General features: G+C 44.5%; 1 protein-coding gene across 1 annotated transcript; it reads right to left on the bottom strand.

Annotated features, from left to right (window-relative positions):
* Positions 1–2,797: 2,797 nt before the first annotated feature.
* Positions 2,798–20,804, bottom strand: LOC137273964 (mastermind-like protein 3). The gene is made up of 2 exons (XM_067806892.1): positions 19,973–20,804; positions 2,798–6,034 (listed from the first exon to the last, which is right to left on the bottom strand). The coding sequence occupies exons 1-2, from the start codon at positions 20,228–20,230 to the stop codon at positions 3,686–3,688; spliced, it is 2,607 nt and encodes an 868-aa protein (XP_067662993.1). The 5' UTR covers positions 20,231–20,804; the 3' UTR covers positions 2,798–3,685.
* Positions 20,805–21,097: the final 293 nt, after the last annotated feature.

Raw genomic sequence — 21,097 nt, 5'->3', positions numbered from 1 at the left:
CCAATTTCCGACAGAAATGAAAGTGTCATTAGATAAGCTAACGCCCCCATCCCCCCTCACTTTGTCCTTCACGAGCTATACACTATTCCGGTTTGTATTGACGTACATACTCCACTAGACAAATTTGCCTCACCAGTAAAATAAATCAGCCTTTTGACAGTCAGTCAATTGTTTTTATATTCAAGTGAGAGAGTCGAGTCATTATCGTCCCTGCTTCGCTAATTACTTACTTTATTAGCCTAGGGAGTAATGTAATCAGCGAGGAACTGCCAAATGACATTTTTTGCGAAAAAATCAATTCGTCTGTCTGGTTTCTAGAATATGTCCAGTCCATTCTCCGAATTAATCTGCGAGGTGAACTTGTGTAATTCCGAACGCGAGACTGTCTGAGGCGCGAGTTTCTCAATAGACGGTGTCAGTTGTGTCAGCCGCCGAATGAGGCCGATAAGCGAGTGAAGGTAGTCGTTAAGAGTACAGTATACACACGGCTGACAGATCAGCGTTCACTTTGGACTGCACGTCTAATGTACGAGGACTGGCCCTACCGAACATCACCGCAGCATAAACAAATCAATAAAATTCAGAATAACACGCTTGGCTGGGTATTTGGTGTGACCGAGTTCGGGGAAAGTTAACGAACTGAGCTCAACGGGTGACACTGCTACTGAAGACGCAGGGTCGACACGCACCATTACCGAATGCTTCCAAATCTTGAAACTTGAAAAAAATAAAAAGTTTTAATAGTCAAATATTTCTTCTGCTGATGATGTGGAGGATACATTAAAATTAGAAATTACGAAATGGGCCAATTTGAGTTGAATTCGCAAGATATATTTCACACGTTGATGACGTTGACACTTGGGTGAAGTGGAACGTGCGATGTCGCACACGTCAGTGACCCATGATATGGATGAGGATACGCATCTTCTGGGGTTTGTAATGAGTTTGGGGCAAAGATGCTGATTACTCCAATATGTAATGCTACATCTTTCATAACATGTCAGTCGGGGGTACATTACTTCCGGTTTCGAGACTACGCGTAGCCTCAAACCCGTCGTTGCCATGGTGGTGTAATCTGGTACTTCACCGTCGTTTTCTATACACGCATGTATACATGACTACACTTATAGTTTACCCTTTGTAGAACCGGTGACCTTGACCTTCATCAGGCCAGGGTCAGTCCAAATGGATGACGGGGGTGGGATTTACATGGGAGATATATACTGGTGGTCAACAACAGATGTGGCGAGAAATATAGTACCTTTTGATTTAATCAAATCAAGCGTCAATTTGCTAATGATGGCGCCCAAAGGCGTTCTATGCGTGGTTGCGACCAGCCTAGCTGCTTGTTCTTGTGGTGCGGGTGGAAGCGCATACCACTGTTGGTGGAGTAAGACGCGGGATGGGTTCCCCTGGGCTGCATATCCCGGTTGCTAGTAGCACACGCGAGATGTGATTCAATACTGATTAATAAATGATACCCCTATAAGCGATAACAGCGGTGTTTGGTGCCCTGCATGGGATAAAGACGCGAATAAGCGTCCCTTACTATACCCTCAGATACACAAACACAGTAACAGACCTTCTAGCTTTGTTACAAGGACAAAAGCCCTTGAAAATGATAAAAAAAGTTCCCCATTAGCTAAATTGTCAATAAAACCATATAGATCACTCTACGGATCAAATTTAACAACAGCTTGACACCCGAGTTAATAAATAAACATTAAATAGATTTTACGAATCGATGAATATCTAATGTTTGACTTTTTGCCATTGTTATGACTGGTTATTATGTGTACAGGGTATGAATAATTCGCCTGGTGTTGTGTGGGAGTTGTTGTCAGTTGCCAGGTAAACAGTACAGAAACAGCAGCTAGACTTGGCTCGCAGGAATGATAATACATGTTGGTAACACGACTGATAATGCGATGTGGGTACTTGAGATTGTGTCTTGTTGAGAATCGAACAAATAAATGAAAACTAACAATCAGAGCCATTGGCGGGGCCTGACATTCAAGGATTTTTTTCTAGATAACATTTGATAACACGGCTACATCCACCCCGACGCAGCACCTCTAGAGAACGTTGTGAACAACGTCCGTGAACACTAAAACATTCAGATCATATCAGTTTAGTTAATTGGAACATATATCTAAATTTACATAGCGCCTTTCCCCCATCCCTTGTGTACTATAATACAGATTAAAGAATTAACAAGATATTGAAATAAATAGCGAACGCTGAGAGTCAAAAGTACGTTTACACAGAAGAGAGAAACCTGTATCAGCGAGGCATGTCTGATGCATTATTTCCACCAATTCCATTAATGTCGATTTGGAAATAATCATAACGTGAGATGTGGCTCTATTAAATAATTGCAGCGTTACCGTTTCAGCAAATACTCACTACTTATGCCAAGTGAGTATTTCAAGGGAGACGTCCCGCTAACACTTTCAGGCACGGATGTCCCCGGCCTAATGTGGAGTCTTGACATGTATACTTCCCGCGTTACAACACGAGAGCGCCCTGTTAAAGTTGTGGATAACAGGCCTGGTTGAAATTGGCGTGACATATTTATAGCTTTCGTGTGATTTGATATTGATATTTTGTGGATCCCTGCTTACACCGCTCGACTGCACCTGATTGAAATGGCAAGGTTCAATTCGATAGGTTTTGATATACGACCGCAAATATCTCACATCGATCGAGTATAAGCGCGATGGATTGCCATACTACTGTTTGAGTGAGGAAATAGTGCTAGTTCACATTCATTTTCAATCTCAACAAGACATAAGGATGCAATAAGTCAATATATTTATCAAATACAAAAATAATTTGATTAAACCAATCTAAAATGTATGTCATCTATTTGAGCTACTGATTCCGGACCGCTCGTCCAAGGTATTAGCGTCCTCGAGATACTATTTGCTACAAAACTAGTTCACTGTGAAGCACAGATGTCCGTGCCAAGAACTAACCTCGGCAGAATGACTTGGAGTAAGTAAATCCAATATGGCGTCATCCGCCATCTTGAGATCGTCAGCAGTGTCTGTTACCATGGTTACCGAGCTATGGTCCCTGAAAACCTCGGAAATACACAGAAGCGGGTGCAGATGATGCCCGAACTACAGTTCACGCAGTCAGTCCTGCGACATCATACCACGCTGCACGTGAATGCGTCAGTCAGATGTCCAAGTATCGCTTCTAAGAAGAGCGACATCACTACTCCCAAGACCCTGTCGCTCTGCGTCCTGCGTTGCTGAGGATGTACGTAGCACAAGATGCCATACTCCCAAGACTATCCACAATATCCGAGACCCACTCCCGCCGCCCGTCAGGCCAGCGAAGCGGAGAAAGACACACACGAGGTAGATTATGATGATGACCATGTACTCAACACAGCAGGTGTCATGTACGATCGTCCAGAGTGACACAATGCGGCCTCCCTGCAAGGTTTGCGTACGGTGAAAACATCACATTTAACGCCATCGTGCCAAGTCGCTAAGTCACGTCAGCACTCAGGATTCACAATCGTGGCTGATTTCTGCGATCACAAAATAGTGAATTTCGTGTATGTACATATACACATTGTGGGACGACTGGCGTTGTTTGCTCCGGAACAGATCCTTCCGCACACACAGTTCTATGTGTCAAATATACAACTCTTGTCCATGGCAAGGAAGTATCATTGTTTACCCAGAATTTCGTCAAGCAAATTAAAATTGTCACCTTGAACTATGCTATCGAAGAAATCTGGGCTTGTATTCTGAGCATTGTCTAAATAATTCATGAAATCGTCCTGTGTGGACCCGGAGGCAGGATAGCCAGATTGTCCTTGGGTAGCACTTGTTGGAACACCTCCTGCGGGCACGGCACCTGACATCACCGACGACGACATGTTATACGCGGCAGTGGTCTGGGAGTTTGGGGCAGCGCCTGGCCTCATCGTGACTCTCTGCGCCATTTGCTGTTGCATCAACACCTGGCTGCCATTTTGCATCATGGCCGCCTGACTGGGCGGCATAGAGTTCATCTGTGGCCTCTGCTGTTGCTGTTGCATCATGCCAGCTTGGCTAGGGCCACCACTGTTTGGATAGGGTCCGTACTGTATCATGCCCGACGCAGACATAGCGGCAGCCTGAGTCATAGTGGCCTGTCCCGGATGTCGCGTTCCTGGCATCATCGGCCGCGGCCACTCTGCACTTCTTGGCTGGGAAATATTCAGGCCATCAGGCCCCACATTCACATTTGGAGGTCTCTGATTGCGCATTATTGCACTGGTAAAAGTTGATGTTGACTGTGCCCTCGAAGCGGCCTGGGGAGGAGTGGGACCATTTCCTGCCTGGTACTGGGGCCGTTGCATCTGCCCCATAGGTCCAGTCCGGGAAGGTCCCCCTCCTCCCCCTGTCACCGTACTAGACTGCATGGACTGTATGGCAGATAGGTGAGCAGCCTGCATCATGCCATTTTGAGTCTGAGATGACGTCACTTCACTCTTTACTGCACCATAGGCAGTTTGATTCACCATGTTTTGCATCGTTCTCAGGGGATTAGGGCCCCCTCCCGTACCAGAGCTGCCAAACTGACCACTAGCGTTTGGATGCATGTGAGGAGTTGACACTGGGGGAACTTTATACTCTGGAGGCGGACGATTCATATACTGGGCTGGTATCTGCCCAGTCTGTTGAGATTGCTGCTGTTCAATCAGATGCAGCCTCTGCTCTCGCATCTTCTCCATCTGCTGCATGTTCATCTGTTCCGTCATCATCTGCGGTGGTTGCTGCTGCTGGCTCTGCGGTGGATGCGGTGTCATCATGAAAGATTGCTGCTGCGTAAGGGAGATCTGTTGCGGTGGCTGCTGCATCTGTAGCTGCTGCGTCTGCGACAGCTGCATATGATGCTGACCATGTGACACTTGCATGTGTTGCGTCTGAGTGATCTGCATCTGCGGGTTGGGCGACTGGTTAAAGTGAGTTCGCACTTGGTTTTGAAGTTGCTGAAGGGAGGACGGTTGCTGTGGCTGTTGCCCATTGCCGTGGTCCGAGAAATGCGTTAAAGGTTTGGTTCCCCCGTACGTCAACATTTCCTTGTTCTGTATGTGTTGCGGATATTGAGAAGACTGAGTTTCCGTCATATGTGACTGGGGAGGAAAAGGGAAGTTCCCCGCCTGTTGGGACTGTCCCTGCTGTTGCTGTTGTTGTTGCTGTTGCAACGGAGAATACCCCTGATGCTGCTGGAAATTCACAAAGCCATTACCCCTTTGGTAGTTGGGGTCACTGTAAGGGTCGATAGAGGGTGATTTCATTGGGTAACCTGGACTGTGAGACTGGTTCTGGTGATGGGCTGCCATTTGTTTGAGAGTCTCTGCAGCGGGTCCAGTACCCTCAGACATGCTAGACATAGATGGATTCCTCAAAGGTGGAGGAACAACACTATTTGAGTCATACATATTCAAACCACTTCCCGGCTCAGGGAAGGGTTTCGAAAGACCAGGAGACTGAATAGTAGGACCGAACATGTCAGCCTGGGATTCACATTGTTCTTTCACATTGCCATATATCTCATCAAATTTATCAAGTTCCTTTATTATTTCTGGAGGTATTACACCCTCCTCTTTCTCCAAAGTGTCAAGGATATTCTGAAGCTCCTCTACATCGTCAAAGATTCTATCCTGCGAAGCCTGTCCTGACTGATTGTCAGTGTGACTATGTCCGTGGGTGTCTTCAGGGGGTTCCTGTTTACACTCAACACTTGTATGGATGCTACTGACACTGGGTTTGGGGGAATCAGCCGCGGAACTGTAAGTCTTGGTACTGACAGTAACGTTTGTGTGGATTGTCTGAGTATTCTCTGGTCGGGATTTGATCTGTTGGACAATCTTCACTGACAAATGGGGTAGTTGGTTGTTGTCAATGCACGAATTTCCACCAGCACTACCTTTGTTCACAGGGGATTCCTGTTCGTCAAAGTTGTACGCGCTCTCTGCTGGGTTAGGCTCGGAAGCAGTGCCGTCGATTTTCTGCTTCAGTTTTTTCTGAAATATAGGAAAAAACAGTTTGACATACAGTTGAAAACAATAAGATTGGGCGAGAAGATTAGAGTACACAATAGCTCATCCCATTTCGTCTCTCTGTCAATAAATCTGCAAGGCACTAACAGTTAAAAGCGACCACTTCTCATGAATAAGCAAGCACCGACCACGTTTCAGGGAAGAGCCGATATTAACGAAGACGGGCCTGCTTAGTCTGAAATCGTTCAATAAAATTGCTAATCAGAGTGAAGTCCCTCTCAGCTGACGTGAGCAGTCGGGGGACAATGGCTTATAATAGGGGACAGAGTGATCGCTCTTCCCCAACTAAGGTACACGGTGCGGACGAAGAAATTACTGCAATTTATCACTGTTCCCCGCTAGAACTAATCCTGCAATGTACACTCGCGAGTTAATACTATAATTGACAATCTCTAGTATCATATGTTCCAAGTCTGCAAATAAACGCTACAAATACTCGCTCCTTTTGATAAGAAGCGACCCAGATACTGGGTGTGAAATACGTCGACGACATAAACAGTCTGCGCGCAGATAAAACAGATTATTCCGATTAACTGCAAAGCAATATTTATGAAACACACTAAATCGTAAGAGATGTGAGAGTAAAAACGTATCTTTACTGATAGTTATCTGAATGACATCCATAGCATTATGCTTTTAAAATAAAACATATAAAATAAGTCATAAAAATACACCTATTGTGCACTGAACATAATATGCATTACAATCATTAAGTTCGTCTCTTATCACAGATGAAAAATCACGTCAGGGAGATAAGAAGGAGAATGCTAGTAGTAATCTCGAAGAAATCATGTTAAATCACCGCAAAATTAAGTTTCGAGTATTTAACAGAAACTACATTCCGTAACGCTGAAAGTGCGCCCACGAGTATTGTCATACGCTGCTTTCATCATTGCGCTATTACGTTCATGTGAAATCGGGTTTCGCTACGCGCTGAAGACGACATGAGAAAGGATGAAGGGGTATGTTTTGCGTTCAAGACTACTGCAGAGAAACCTCGAAACACATGTTCTCTCCCGCTCTGTGACCAGTCCCGGTTCTCTCCCCTTGATACAGTGTCAGGCAGGGTAATAACAAGCATTCTCTAAGCAGAATCCCAATCACACGACCTCCTAGACACCAACATCAGGGCAGGGAGATGCCAAAAATGAGCTCTGTATCTACCCATGTGGGGAATCGAACCAGTCCACAGTAGTCACTGTTCGGTTTGAGTGAGAGGAGACAGGGGGGTCCCCAGTCTCTAGTAGTTGACCCATGGCGTATGAGCCACACGTGTACATTAAATATTGTCTCGAGGTCACTGGCCCCTTGCTTCCCCTTCCGCTCTTCCCTTTCTACGATTATTAAGCCCCAAATGAAGCAAATATAGATTTCACTAAGTTCTGAATCTCCTATCTAACCGGGGCTCCTTTCCAATTAAAAAGGATGTTTTCGTTTCTGTCAAAATTATGTGTAAACGCGCTATTCTAGTGCAAGAGAAAATCATCATTGAACAGTTAGCTAGTGAGTGAGTATGGCATAACCCTGCTCTCAGATCTTTGCCATAATTCTACCAATATTTGAACCTTCACAACAGGAGTTCGGGCTGTGGACGAGCGTTAATGTAGAGTTCGCGAGTGAGAAAACATATACGCCATTTTCAGAATCTCCAGACCAAATTCACAGTGGGGTGCAAAGAAATAGTCTTGGAGTAGACGAAATAAGGTCGCTTGGTGTAATCAGACCAGCTGTATCACAAGTGCAGCACATATATACTGTCCATACATTACCTGGCACCGCGCCTCCGACTCGAGTCCCAAACCATGTCTCCTAAGGACAATTTCATGCATTATATGATATCAAATCAAATGAGACGCTAAATGTTTTCTAAAGTCAGATTTCCCTTAACCAATCCGGGGACTCCGTTTCAACCAACACACCCAACCAAATCCACCGTCATCAAAGACATACCTTCATAACCGTCCAGCACTATGAACGTAAACCTACACTACTCGTTATCAAATATTTACCACCTGTTTATTCTGATCTGTTCAAAAACCCACCCCACACCGTTCTTGTAGGTACGCTTTATGAATGATTAACCAGTCGGCGTGGTGACCACCTGGCTTGCTTAGCTATGTAGCTGTCCGCAATACCATGTCGTTACATATACATGAATCATATTTTCCGTTAATAATTAACGTTGCATCCCTCGAAGACGGCCCGTGAGCGAGCTGATCAGTCAATCAAAACTCCGCGGCATCGCCGACACGGCTCCGCTCATATTTGTGTTCAGGAGCGTGACAAGACTCCGTCTCTGATTGTTGTAGAAGCTCCTTGCACTGCGGACGATGCTATTACTTTCCACGTTGATATCCCACAAATGTGTAACCAGCGAACCCTGAGGTCAATGTCCTCCAGCAACGCGGAGACCCCACGAGGTGTTGGCTCACAACTGACTCAATTTAATTACAACTGCAAAGTGTGTAGTGAGTGAGTATGTTTTTGACGTAGCTTATAGCAATAATCCAGCAATATAACGACGGGGACATCAGACATTCAACCATTTACCGATATGGACAATGGAACCCGACCGGGGTCTTCAGTGTGACGACGAACACCTTAACCACAAGGCTACCCCACCATTAAGTGTATGACAATTCGACCCAAGGTGTAATAATTAAGAGACAGGTGCAATACCTCTTAAACCTGATAAAATAATTACAGACTTAGTTCTTTAGGTGTGGTTGCAAATCGCAGCAAATTGAACAATAAAATAGTTGGGTTTTTGAACGAAATGTTCTTTATGTCACTGCACATCTAGGGAATCCACCAACTGTCTGCAGTTCAAAGCGAACAAAACTGACCATTTGTCTTAAAGTTAAGATAAGGATGTTTGATCGACCAGCAACGCATCGCTGTTGCTTTCAATAACTTTCCCACAACGCTACAACCACTGAGTGTTTAACTTTAAGGTATCACATGCAGAACCGTGACCCTCGGTTATGGCAAGTGAGAATGATTCTCAATCTGTCATAGTCTATTAGCCCAAGAAAAAGGATCAAAGGTTATTCATTCACCGTAAAGGTCAAAACTTAAAATCAAGTAATTATAATATCTTGTTTTCCACGGAGTTAAAAAATGCAGGACCGTCGCCGAGATGTACCGAACATGACGAAGACATACACAACTCGTCCGAGATTCAGCGAGATTTAGATCCAGTTGCGTGAACTCGGCCTTTTGCTGTTTATATCTTCGTTTAGTTTTCACATTTTTACTTAAAGCGTCACTTTATCAACATTTGCTTCTTTCGAGCGAGATTTATTTGAGTAAATATATTGTTTTTGCTTGATTTATCAGTCGTGGTATTAGTTTTATCCAATGATGGTGTTCTTCTTGTTGTGGCCGCCTAGAAAACGTGAGATGTCTTCAAAACTCAATCTGACGTAATGTAAGCAAGCATCAGTTGCATGTTTATTAAACACTGGACACGTGTGACCGACTAGTTCTGCAGTGTGGCTCTCACCCCATCTGCCATACGTCATTCAGCCACATTTCCATGTTCATGTGAGGTGCGGGGGTATGTTCGTTGGGGAAGTTCAATAACGCAGTTCTCACTATGACCGTGACTGAGTTGGGGTATATGTCACTTTGACCAATATTTCAATAATATTAGCAGTACGGTAGCCTAGTGGTTACAACATTCGCCCGTGAGGACGCAAACTCGGGTTCTGTCGGGTGTCCCTGAAGTCATACGCCTGGTATAATGGTATAAATTTAAAGCGGCACGAAACCGTAGTCGCTTACATGTATCGCGGTGTACCAGTGTTTGGGATGACAGAAAGTCCGAAAGTTGGGAAATCCCTAACCCCTCGGGCATATCATCGGGGTGTTCTGGACTTCAAAGCTACGATATTCGGCCTCTAACATGTCTCAGACAACACGACACAGATAACACTGCCATCTTCTACCATCGTCCCCAAATACCGTATACCACCCGCAGTTTGACCAAACTAAGCGTAAGTAGCCAGAAAATGTGCATCTGTACTGGACACAGATGCGTTTCTGTGCGGGTTTCATGTTTTCATAGGCCAAGTTAACAACATAAACTTCATGGGTAGTTAGTGAAAAAAGTACATGGTCAACGGCTGGTGGTTGAAATCAAGCTGACGAACAAGGTCGGATTGCCATGATACCACATTATCAAATTTACAGCAGGGGGTGAAGTGGGTGGCGGTGGGGTCTGTCATATCTTCCAGGAGATGCCGGGTGAATAGGTGCCAGCTGCGTGGATCGATCTTCTGAATCCGGCATGGTAAAGGTGATACTTATTTTACACAGTGCATCTAATACGCCATTTGAAACAAAATAAATTGCTAGTAATACCAGAAGCTAAATGACTCCCACTTCCTGTCTTGCGCACGTCCACATGTAATTAATTGTATCATATCGAAAGGAAATCTCATCTATGATTGTAGCTCTTCGAAACATCCACGTTTACGCAACAGGTAATCGCATCAAACGTTAGTAAACGATACACATTTGTTTGCTAATGCGCATTTAAAGTGGAGTTTTGCAGGTCAAATGTTTATTTAACCGCCTGATCTCTCCACATCTTTGCTCAAGCCTCACGCGTTATTAACGAACACCACGGACAGATGGGGCACCTGCTCAAAGCGTTTACCAGCCCCACAACTAGTTCTTTCTTAACGCTGATTGTGATATCGGAATTGCGTGACTCGGCTGCGACCACGTCAGTGAGCTTGAGGGTCACCTTACACGGCGTCAACTGCACGGGAGGAGCGGGAAGGGGGAGCAAGTCCACTTCATTCACCCTTCGTTTCCTGGTGAAAGATTGGCTTGTTCTCAATCCCCGACTGCCATTGTTCCTACTTGTCCGTGCGTGCATGCTTCAGACAGACCGCCATGCAATTAAACCGTGACGAGTTCCCACTAACAACACGTCACACTTTACAATGTAAGTTACCGTTGTCCGACTATAAATCCATAAAAATTAAAGTATATGTGCATTTATTATTGCCTTTCAACTGACTAACATAAACGCTTTCATCTTAACATTTTCATCCGAAGCGACTCAGACGTAATTAAATCCTCTCTGTAAACCTGATCAGATGTGGAAGGGTTATCTTTCGCCATCCGACTATGGTGTTGATGCAGGGAGTTATGGGTACACAAAACCATACGTTTTACTGCAAGTAGCCCTTCATCCGACTGCATAACAAACTTATCGTGTTCAACACATGTAACACTTACGCTAGCTGTAGCAACAGTTATCTCCAAACGCGAATCACACGAGCAAGTAACGACTCAACCACCAGGCTCTATCATTAGTTTACACATTTAGGCGGAATTTGATTCCACTATTACTGAGACCGCGCGCTTTGTTTTCTGTTGTGTAGAGGAAACCTGCGACAGCAACAAGTGGGTAGTCCCGGGGTCAGAAACCGACGTCGAGGAGAGAGGGGGAGGGGAGGGGGCTGGGGCGCACACACCAACGACGCTCCACACACGCCGGGGTGAGGAAGTGAACTCACTGAGGGGTCCCCGGCTCTCGGTACAACAGAGACACTTCCGTAATTAGCATACTGCCTGCTTAATACCTAAGCTTAGAGATTGCGCCATGCATCCCACAGGCTCAGATGTGACGAAATAGCTTCATGTGTTTCATAATTTGTCATTATACCTCAAGAACAGGTGTCGTTAATGGACATTCGTGAGCGTTAACTGTCGAATTGTTGACTGCAGAACGCCACACGCATACCTTACCGTCAGTAAGTAAAAATTGTCATTACGCACAATGCCATTCACAACTGTCGAATAGTTGACTGCAGAGCGCCACACGCCTACCTAACCGTCACTGAGTAAAAGTTGTCATTACGCACAATGCTATTTTCTAACGTGCTTAAACATTTTACTTATTTTTACGATTTTACGATGAAATCCCTGTAAATTTATCTAAAGGGATTGATAGGAAACTGTTTTTAAAATTCCAAAGGGCTAAAGAGAACAACTGACTAATTACACTAAGAACCAAATTTATACAAATAAAATACAGTTTTTTCTCTTAATATCATCAAATCAACTCACTGGGACATGAAAATACAGATCAAAATGTTTGGAATAAAATAAATGGAATATACTTTCAGAAAAATATTACCATTAACGTTACCACTGCTGTGCATCCAAAACTTTGAAAGTAGAACTAGGCGTAGATTGTACGGAGCAATCGAAACTTTGCAAAATTGAAAGTTAAAATTTTAAGAAATACACCTCCAACGTCTATACGTCTACAATACCCAATGTCCAAATGAACATCACTCGAACTGATTTCGATTTTTTCAAGGACGTGGGAAAAGAGCACTGCCCAATGTAAGTATTCAAGTACGGCGTTCCGGAAAACGGGTAATCCAGTGCAGCTATGTATCATACCTGGTTCATCATCTCCGGGGAGTGTTTCTCTTAAGTAGTGCAGCGCCATACCTACTGTATGTTTACTATGATAACGAGGCGATCGTATGGTGCGATGAACATGCCGAAGTAAGGCAGGAACATCAACAACGGTGTGCTTACACAGGACAGGGACGACATGCGTAAGTAGAGTCGCAGACGAGAGTATTCTCTACCTGGGGAAGCAATTATACTTATTGAATACCTGGAACCTAACATACCATCACAGTCCTTCCTTACCGCGACCCATCGTCACTTAAATACCAAGAAAGACGTTCACAGTAATGAGTAACCAGCCAGTCCTCCCGGTACGACAACCGATCTGTATGGCAATAACTGACGCTGACTTCTGTATGTAACCAACAAAGTTACCAGTCTCTTCAATATGACAACCCATCTTCAGCAACATGGACCTTGACTTCAATGTGTAGCCAAACACTTCCAACTCGTCAATCTCTCCTATATGTAAACCCATCTTTACGTAAATAACATGGACCTTAACTTCAATGTGTAGCCAACCATACCCAAGTCTCTCCTATAGGTCAGCCCATCTCTACGTCAATAACATGGACCTTGACTTCAACGTGCAACCGTCACATCGTCTCCACTATCGACATAACCTACTGTTTGGATGTTGTCTTTTAAAAAAACAGAACATGACCCAAAATTCTCATGAATACAATACCCAGCTAGATGGTATAACCACAGTCGTTGTAACATCTACATAAACGTTCTGTGACCCGACGTAATGACAACTTGACGTCGCTTTGTTGTAACAACATCAAGAACAACATCGTCAAAACTAACACGCGAGCTGATTTTCTATGTTGGATACTTTGACATCTACATGAATCTGACCACGTCAGTCGCTTTATCGTTCACTTACAGGTGGAATTACACATCGCCTTAACCCTCTCTTGTAGGCGTCGTTTATTGGGCGCTGAAAACAAGAATGTGTTTGGTAGAAGGTATTAGCTAGTGCAGGTTATATGTTGTATCCCCACGGGTCTTTAAACAATGGGGTAACCTAGTGGATAAAGGTTCGCTTGTCACGCCGAAGACTCGAGTTCGATTCCCCACACGAGTGCACTGCGTGAAGTCCATTTCTGATGTCTCACGCCATGATAATGCTAAAAGCGGCATTAAATTACACTCAGTCACTCACTCTCACTTATTGGCTGTAGCCGAGCTCTCTAATTCCCATCTTGATGTGAATAAGATCTTCAGACGGAAGTATGGCAGTTTTAGCGTGTTTGGTTGCCAGTTTTGATTCGTTGCAAGATTGATCCAACACCTTTCCACTTAGAATCTGCTCTCTCAAAGTTGATAACCCTCACCTCATTAGACATTAGTATTATAATTACATGAAGACAAATTATCAAATGATACTGAAACTACACGTCCAAACCGGAATAACAGCCCCCAGGCATTTGGCCCTTGTTTCCTCTTAATCAAATATAACGTCCATTAATCTACCTGTGTAGTGTAGGTTTTGCTGTTTTAAATATGATACCTCCTGTATTAATGGATCGCTGTATTAAGTCACCGTTAATGACTCGATTTCCACCGTAACTGTCAGCCTTGGGAAGCCGGCGGCTAACCCGTATCAGTGGAGGTTTCCAAACCAGCCCGATGATATCCATTGATCTGAAATAATGGCGTCAACAAAGTGTCGTATATATCGCTCGAGAAAAGGGCTAAGAGTAATATTTTATGACAGCCTTGAGACGATCGTTTCAGCGTGCATTGATCTTGGCGGGTTTACTCAATTAACCCTGAATAACTGTCATTTGGATGAGTAGAATTAAAGCTGGTGTAAAGTGAGCCATGCCATGTGCCAATGGTGTCATTATTGTCGGTACCTGCACTGAAGAAGTCACGACAACATTCTTGGGAACTCGTCGGGACTTCCGGTGGAAGGTTTGATACGAGGACTAACATGCCGAAAGCCATTTACCAAGAGATAATGCCCAACACCTTTACATCGTCTGACATGATCAGTTCGATTCCGGGGAAACTTTTTCAGGTCATTTGGCTCTACAATGAAACTTCATTTCACTTCACCATCAATGACATGCAGTGAAGCTACATCAAGATAATGACCGAAATATAACCCATTCAACACTTAAACCTGTCGTCAGGGTTGTGTTTGTTTGGGAAACGAGGCTGTCGAAAATGTCTTTAGTCTTTGCCAGAAACCAGCGCTGATAGGTTCGAAACCCTCCAATTACACTTGATTGGCGTGGGTCATACGTAACTGTCTTTATAATCGTCCATGACAGAAATTACCTCGGGGTTTTCTGACAAACCACTATGTATTACTGATGAAACTCACTCTCGCATTCCTGCAGATTAAGCTGTTTACTCGTGGTCAGGATCTCAAAACCATTCTCTCTTTGGCATAACCCCTGACCAATGCATTGCCTTGTATCCAGGGTAACATGGACTTCGTCATGTGTCCTTTGGTGATTGTGTTATATTGTAGAGTAGTTCAAAGTAGGTGTTTTAACCAATCGAATGTCAAGCACAACACCCATTCACTCTATAGAACTAACAAAAGACCCCTTCCTGGGAGAAATTACTACACGAAGATCATTTCCACCGAGAAGGCACTGCCTGAAGATCCTTTACAACAAAAAACGAACTACCCAGAGATTCTTCTCAGCAAGAACGACCTGCCTAAAGAAAATATACATGGTACTCAACATCAACATCCGTCACAGCACCTTTTAAGGAGCCTCATGGCTGGCTCACTGGAACAGCCAATAGTCAAAATTAATATATACACCTGGAAATTAATCAAGCAACACCCCAATTTTTTCTATTGGAGCAACTTTGAAGTGTTCTGACAATCAAAATATGCCGGGTTGATATAGTTTGACACTTTTTTATTCAACAGACGATCTCTGACAAACAACTTAAAGGGAAAAAGTATCAAGACTTTGCTTTATTGCAACGAAATCCAAATTCTTAAAACTGTCTTAAATTCATGAAAAAATGGACACAATTTACTATTCATCCACAGACGTTGTTGTCAGGTGTATTAACACAAATGTCACATGGAAAGAAAGAACAGTCATCTGAGAGTCTGCACACCGACTTTCATCAATATCTAGTGTGTCCTCCCTGCGCACGCACCACCGATTCCAGACGCCTCCTCATTCCTTGGATGAGTCTCCGGATCTGATTCTGGGGGATCCTGTTCCACTCCTCATGCAGGGCAGCCGTCAATTCGTTGAGATTATGGACTGGTGGGTCTCTCTGCCTCACACGACGGCCAATAAAGTCCCACAAATGTTCAATGGGGTTGAGGTCAGGGCTCATGGCAGGCCATGGAATTCTGTCAATTGCATTTTGCCGCAAAAAATCATTTACAGCATGCGCCCTGTGAGGTCTAGCATTGTCGTCCATAAATATGGGTCTCGTTGCCAGAGGATGGTTCTCAAAATGAGGTACCACAGCCCTGTCAAGAACCTCCTGTTGGTAACGAACACCGTTAAGGTTGCCACGGATGGTAATGATATCCAACTTGCAGTTCATGGAAATGCACCCCCATACCATAACGGAACCTCCCCCAAAGGCCACAGTCTCCTGGATGTTCCGTGGAGCCATTGCTGTGTTCCTCTGCCTCCAGACCCGAGTACGACCGTCCACCATGTGCAGCAAGAACCGGCTCTCATCTGAGAAATGGACCTTCCTCCAAGAGGCAATGTTCCAGTGCAAACGGTCATTACACCAGGCCAGTCGGGCTGCCTTATGGGCTGGAGACAGTCTGGGCCGCTTGATTGGCCTCCTTGCCCGGTATCCTGCAGCTTTCAGACGATTCCGAACAGTCCTGTTCGAGATGGGTCTCCCTGGAAGCCACTCCTGTCTCAACCGAGAGCTCGAGTCGAAGGACCTGCGCCGTACAAGTCTCAGTAAAGCTCTGTCCTCCCGGACTGTGGTCTTCCTGGGTCTTCCTGGTCTAGGCAGGTCTTTAACTTCATTAGTGGCCCGGTATTTTTTCAAAAGTTTTGAAATTATGGAATGATGTCGTCCGATTTGAGTCCCGATTTGTCTTAGAGACATACCAGCATTCCTCATGCCGATTATTTGCCAACGAGTGGCCTCTGATAATTTCCTACGTGCCATGACATTGAAATGAATGAAAAACCGAATGCAATCGACAACCTGCGCTTGTAAACACCCCAGGGAAAAAGTGCATTTTTCGAAAGTTGAGGTTAAAGCAATGCACGTGCGCTGTGCAAGCTTCACGCGCGTCATATCAACCCATGAAAAGCTCATGCTGTATGTCAATACATCAAAATTGAATAATCAATCATCAAAATTACTTCGTTAAACTTTGTTAAGTTTTTATGTGTCTTTGAATTTGGTGTTGCTTAATTAATTTCCATATGTATATTTACATTAAGAAGGGCAAAGGTGTGCACCATGCACTGGTTTTGAAACTGTAACTGAAACTCAGGTCAGCCAGACTTGGCATTGCTACCGGTACATTGTATACAGAAAAATACCGTTAGTGTACAGGGGTCAAGTACACCCATCCCATTTAATGGGGTAAATGGTTGATGTTGTTTGGAAATGTCTGTTTGACACAAGGCCACAACCTACAATAACCTATAACAAACAATAACCTACAATACCATTCACCCTACAATAACCTTCAACCTAAAACAACCTTCAGATAACTACCTACACCCACCTATTTCCCAAGAACACAGCATACAGGTCCTGCTACACACAGTTCCATGCTTCACGGCACAAATGACAATGAATTATTCTCATCCAAGAAAAACACTCAAGCAAATTAATACAAACACAACAAACACTCTCTCACAGCTTACTGTTTTCTCACAGTATGTCATTAAAACATCACACAACACCATTCGCACACAACACTGTCATCATCAAACAGCATACTACTACAGGAAACACTGCACAGTGGCCCAAAACTCATTATTGCAAGGCACAACACAATCAAGTCTTCATGTCCTCGCACAACATAACACTGTCACACTTCACAATGTCCTCACACTGCACAACACTGTCACATTTCACAATGTCCTCACACTATACACTGTCCCCATGCAACCCAACAACATACAAATTACAATGTCCTCACACTATATAACACTGTCACACTCACACCATACAAGTCCTCACTTTACACTAGTATCACTAGTCATGATGCGGTCAGACTACATAACACAGTCTGACTTCATGATGTCTTCAGCCTTCACAACAGTGTCACACAATTCTCATAGTACACAACAATGACTCACAATACAATGTCCCAATACTACATCATGTTATACATAAGTCCTCACTATACAACACCGTCACACTATATAACGTCCTCACAATGTACAACACTGTCACACTACACAATGTCCCAATACTACATCACACTATACAATGTCCTCACCCTATACAACACTGTCACACTATACAAAGTCCTCACACTGTACAACACTGTCACACTACACAATGTCCCAATACATCACACTATACAATGTCCTCACCCTATACAACACTGTCACACTATACAAAGTCCTCACACAACACTGACACACCATATAATGTCCTCACACTATTCCATATAAGGCTATAAACATTTTCAACCAGTGTCAGTGTAAAGAAAACTGTATCCACAAAGATGTTCATTCTCACATGTGAAGGAGACATTCACATAGCAGAATATGCTAGGTACAGCATCAAAGTCACACACTACAGAATCCCCTCACCTAATTCTTTCACCATCTTCAGGCTCTCATTTCAATGCTTCACACCATCATCACAGCCCCATTATACAACAAAGTCACAAGATACAATTTTGTCACACAATTTCACACTAAATGAGGTTATCTCACAACATATGCACACTGTACAACACCCTACCCATTCTCACACTACACTGTCACATTTTCACAATATAACATTGTCATCATTCCCACATCATGACACTGTCACACAACATGAAGACACTATGAAACGTCACAAAATTCTCACACTATACATCAGAGTCACACAATATTCTCACAAAATGATATTGTCAAACATTGTCACACCAAAAATTGTCACGCAACATTCTTACAAGGTTCACACCTTATATCACCTCTGCCCACTTCAAAACATCCACACTGTAAAAAGACATCACACTCCATGGATTCAATAACACCCTATACTACCCACCTTCTTCCCAATTAACTAAGAAGACAAAGATTGTATGCAGATATATACAGACTGAAGCTTCCATGTAGTAGTCCTCATGTATTGTGTCAAAACGTCCAGATGGTCAGCTTGGTGAGATCACATACATGACTTACAACTGGTGTTGGTAGGTTATTATCAACACTATGTCATTAATCACGATTCCTGTAAATGGCAAGCCTAGCACACCACATATTCTAGCACTGTCAAACTGTTAACATTAATATCAACCATGATAATCTGGCATTATCCATAGCAGTCCTTCCTGACATAATCCTTAATCTGTCAGACCTTTCGCTACAGACTTAATGCTACTACTGTCATAAGTCTGTGTTAAAGTGTGGGGGTCATGATCACCTTAGCGCTAAGATTATTTTGTGGGACGGTGTTGGGTCAACAGCTAATTCAATGACGGGCGATTGAATGTTTCGTAAGCTATTTTGCCAATGTAATGCACTTACAAAAGTTACAGATCTCGTCACATTCAGGACGTAAGTGTAACCTCCCACAGGTCATGTAAGTATTGTGAATACCTTCATGAAGTATATCAACAAGGAGCACTTCATCGTCAACATTCACCCATACGAGGGGCAGGGCGGTACTCTATTGACAAAGTAAATATCATACACACACCTATAGAAGTCGGTCGACTTGCAAGCTGGGAAAGACGTGAGAGTGAAACTTCTCAGTGGGATGATCGCCCACAGTGTTTGGGGTTGCGAACAACGGGTAATAACCACCACCCCATGGCCCGCCTCTTAATGGCAGCTTGTCCCGAGTACGGCCAATCACGGGTATAGGTATTATGTACAGTGCATTCAGCAAGCGATTTTCCCAGCCTGGTTGAGTCAGAGCAGTCGACATTCAGCGTAATATCTTTGTTGTTTATGTGTAGCCGCTCGCTCGGCTAGCGTGGGAATGCGCCTAGCTAGTCGCACTACACCAATCTCCCTCGTCAGTGATTTTACGGTGAGCGCTCAAACTTTGAAACGGTCTTGGGAAGGTCGAGACAGGCACATTGGATGAAAATGTAAATAAACGCGCATGGATACAGGTTAGCACAAGAGCGATCTAATGTACACAGCGGAGACTCGACACACATTATTTTGGTGGTATGCTAGCTGGCGCGAGGACCTGTGATGGGGGAGGGCAGGTTGTTTTCACCCTCCCACTGGCATGACCCAATGTACCGCGGAGCGTCCACTTTGCTCACTACGTCTGCCTTCCGGTAAAAACAAAACTTACCGTCACTACAAGGTTGCGATGGTCGCCCTGAGTGCTGCTGTCTTGTTTGACTTTGGACTGTTTCGCGGCCTTCTTGGCCTTACTTTCCAACCAGCGATGGTGCAGGAGTTGTGTTTGCTGTCGGTGTTCCTCATAAAGTCCGGAGTATCCCTCGTTGAAACGCCGGTGTCGCCCCAGCTGGTGTTGCCGATAGTGTTCTAGACGCCTACGGAGACGGTCTACGACATCTCGTCTTTTGGGGGCCGAGTAATCCCCCATGCCTCCCTGTGACTGCTCAGTGGGGTAGTCGCGGCCAGTCTGACGGGCGCTGGATCACTAGTTAAACTCGGTCGATCCCAGTCAGCAGGACAATGGAAGTCACGACATGAACGCCGAGTCCTCTCCCCTTTCCTCATGTACTCCTAGTCGTTTGGGGAGGGGATACTGCACACTGTCACCACTGTCAGACTCTCACAGCACAGCTCGGGTACACTGATGTCCCACATACACCTCACAACAACACTGAAGCCTTGATACAATGCTTACACTAAGCGGAATGATATTTCACGACACGCTTACTGATGCGGGGCGAGTCCAAGTGAGTGGAGAGGGGTGATAGGCTGTCGGAGTTCCTGACTCCACTGCAGTTGTTCTATCAGATTTCTCCGAGCAAATCTCGGGTCGCTCTGATCAAATTTATTCTGTTCAGTCACTGATCGCGTGTTGACTTCAACTCGAGTGTGTTTTCACTCCTATGGGGCTGTGAAAATATCCCTCAAGACGCGGATTTCGTGTTACAACCTCGACAAAGTGGTAATTGGGCCAAGCCTATCATGGTTTGATAACTGACTGCGCTATTCTCGGGGTGGGATGTCGATGTAATGTCACAGAAGAATAGCTTGCCTGAGGGGGCATATCGGCAAGTTAGGCCGCGCAGTAACGGGGATGGGGGGCGATGGGTAACAGGAAGAGGTGCATGTAACAGGGGGTGGGGGAGGGACAATAGCAAACTGTTGTCTCTGTCACCTCGTGCGAGATGAGACTCGGGCATGCGCGAGCGTCACTCACGAGCTTGGCTTGTACGCGCCAAAATCCACCAGACATCCCGGCCGGTGAGCAGACGACGGTAATAGCAGACGATACGGG

This window comes from Haliotis asinina, chromosome 2, assembly GCF_037392515.1.
Source record: "Haliotis asinina isolate JCU_RB_2024 chromosome 2, JCU_Hal_asi_v2, whole genome shotgun sequence".
Lineage (NCBI taxonomy): Eukaryota > Metazoa > Mollusca > Gastropoda > Lepetellida > Haliotidae > Haliotis > Haliotis asinina.
The sequence above is the reverse complement of the archived record's forward strand: the minus strand, read 5'-3'. Positions and strand labels throughout refer to the sequence as shown.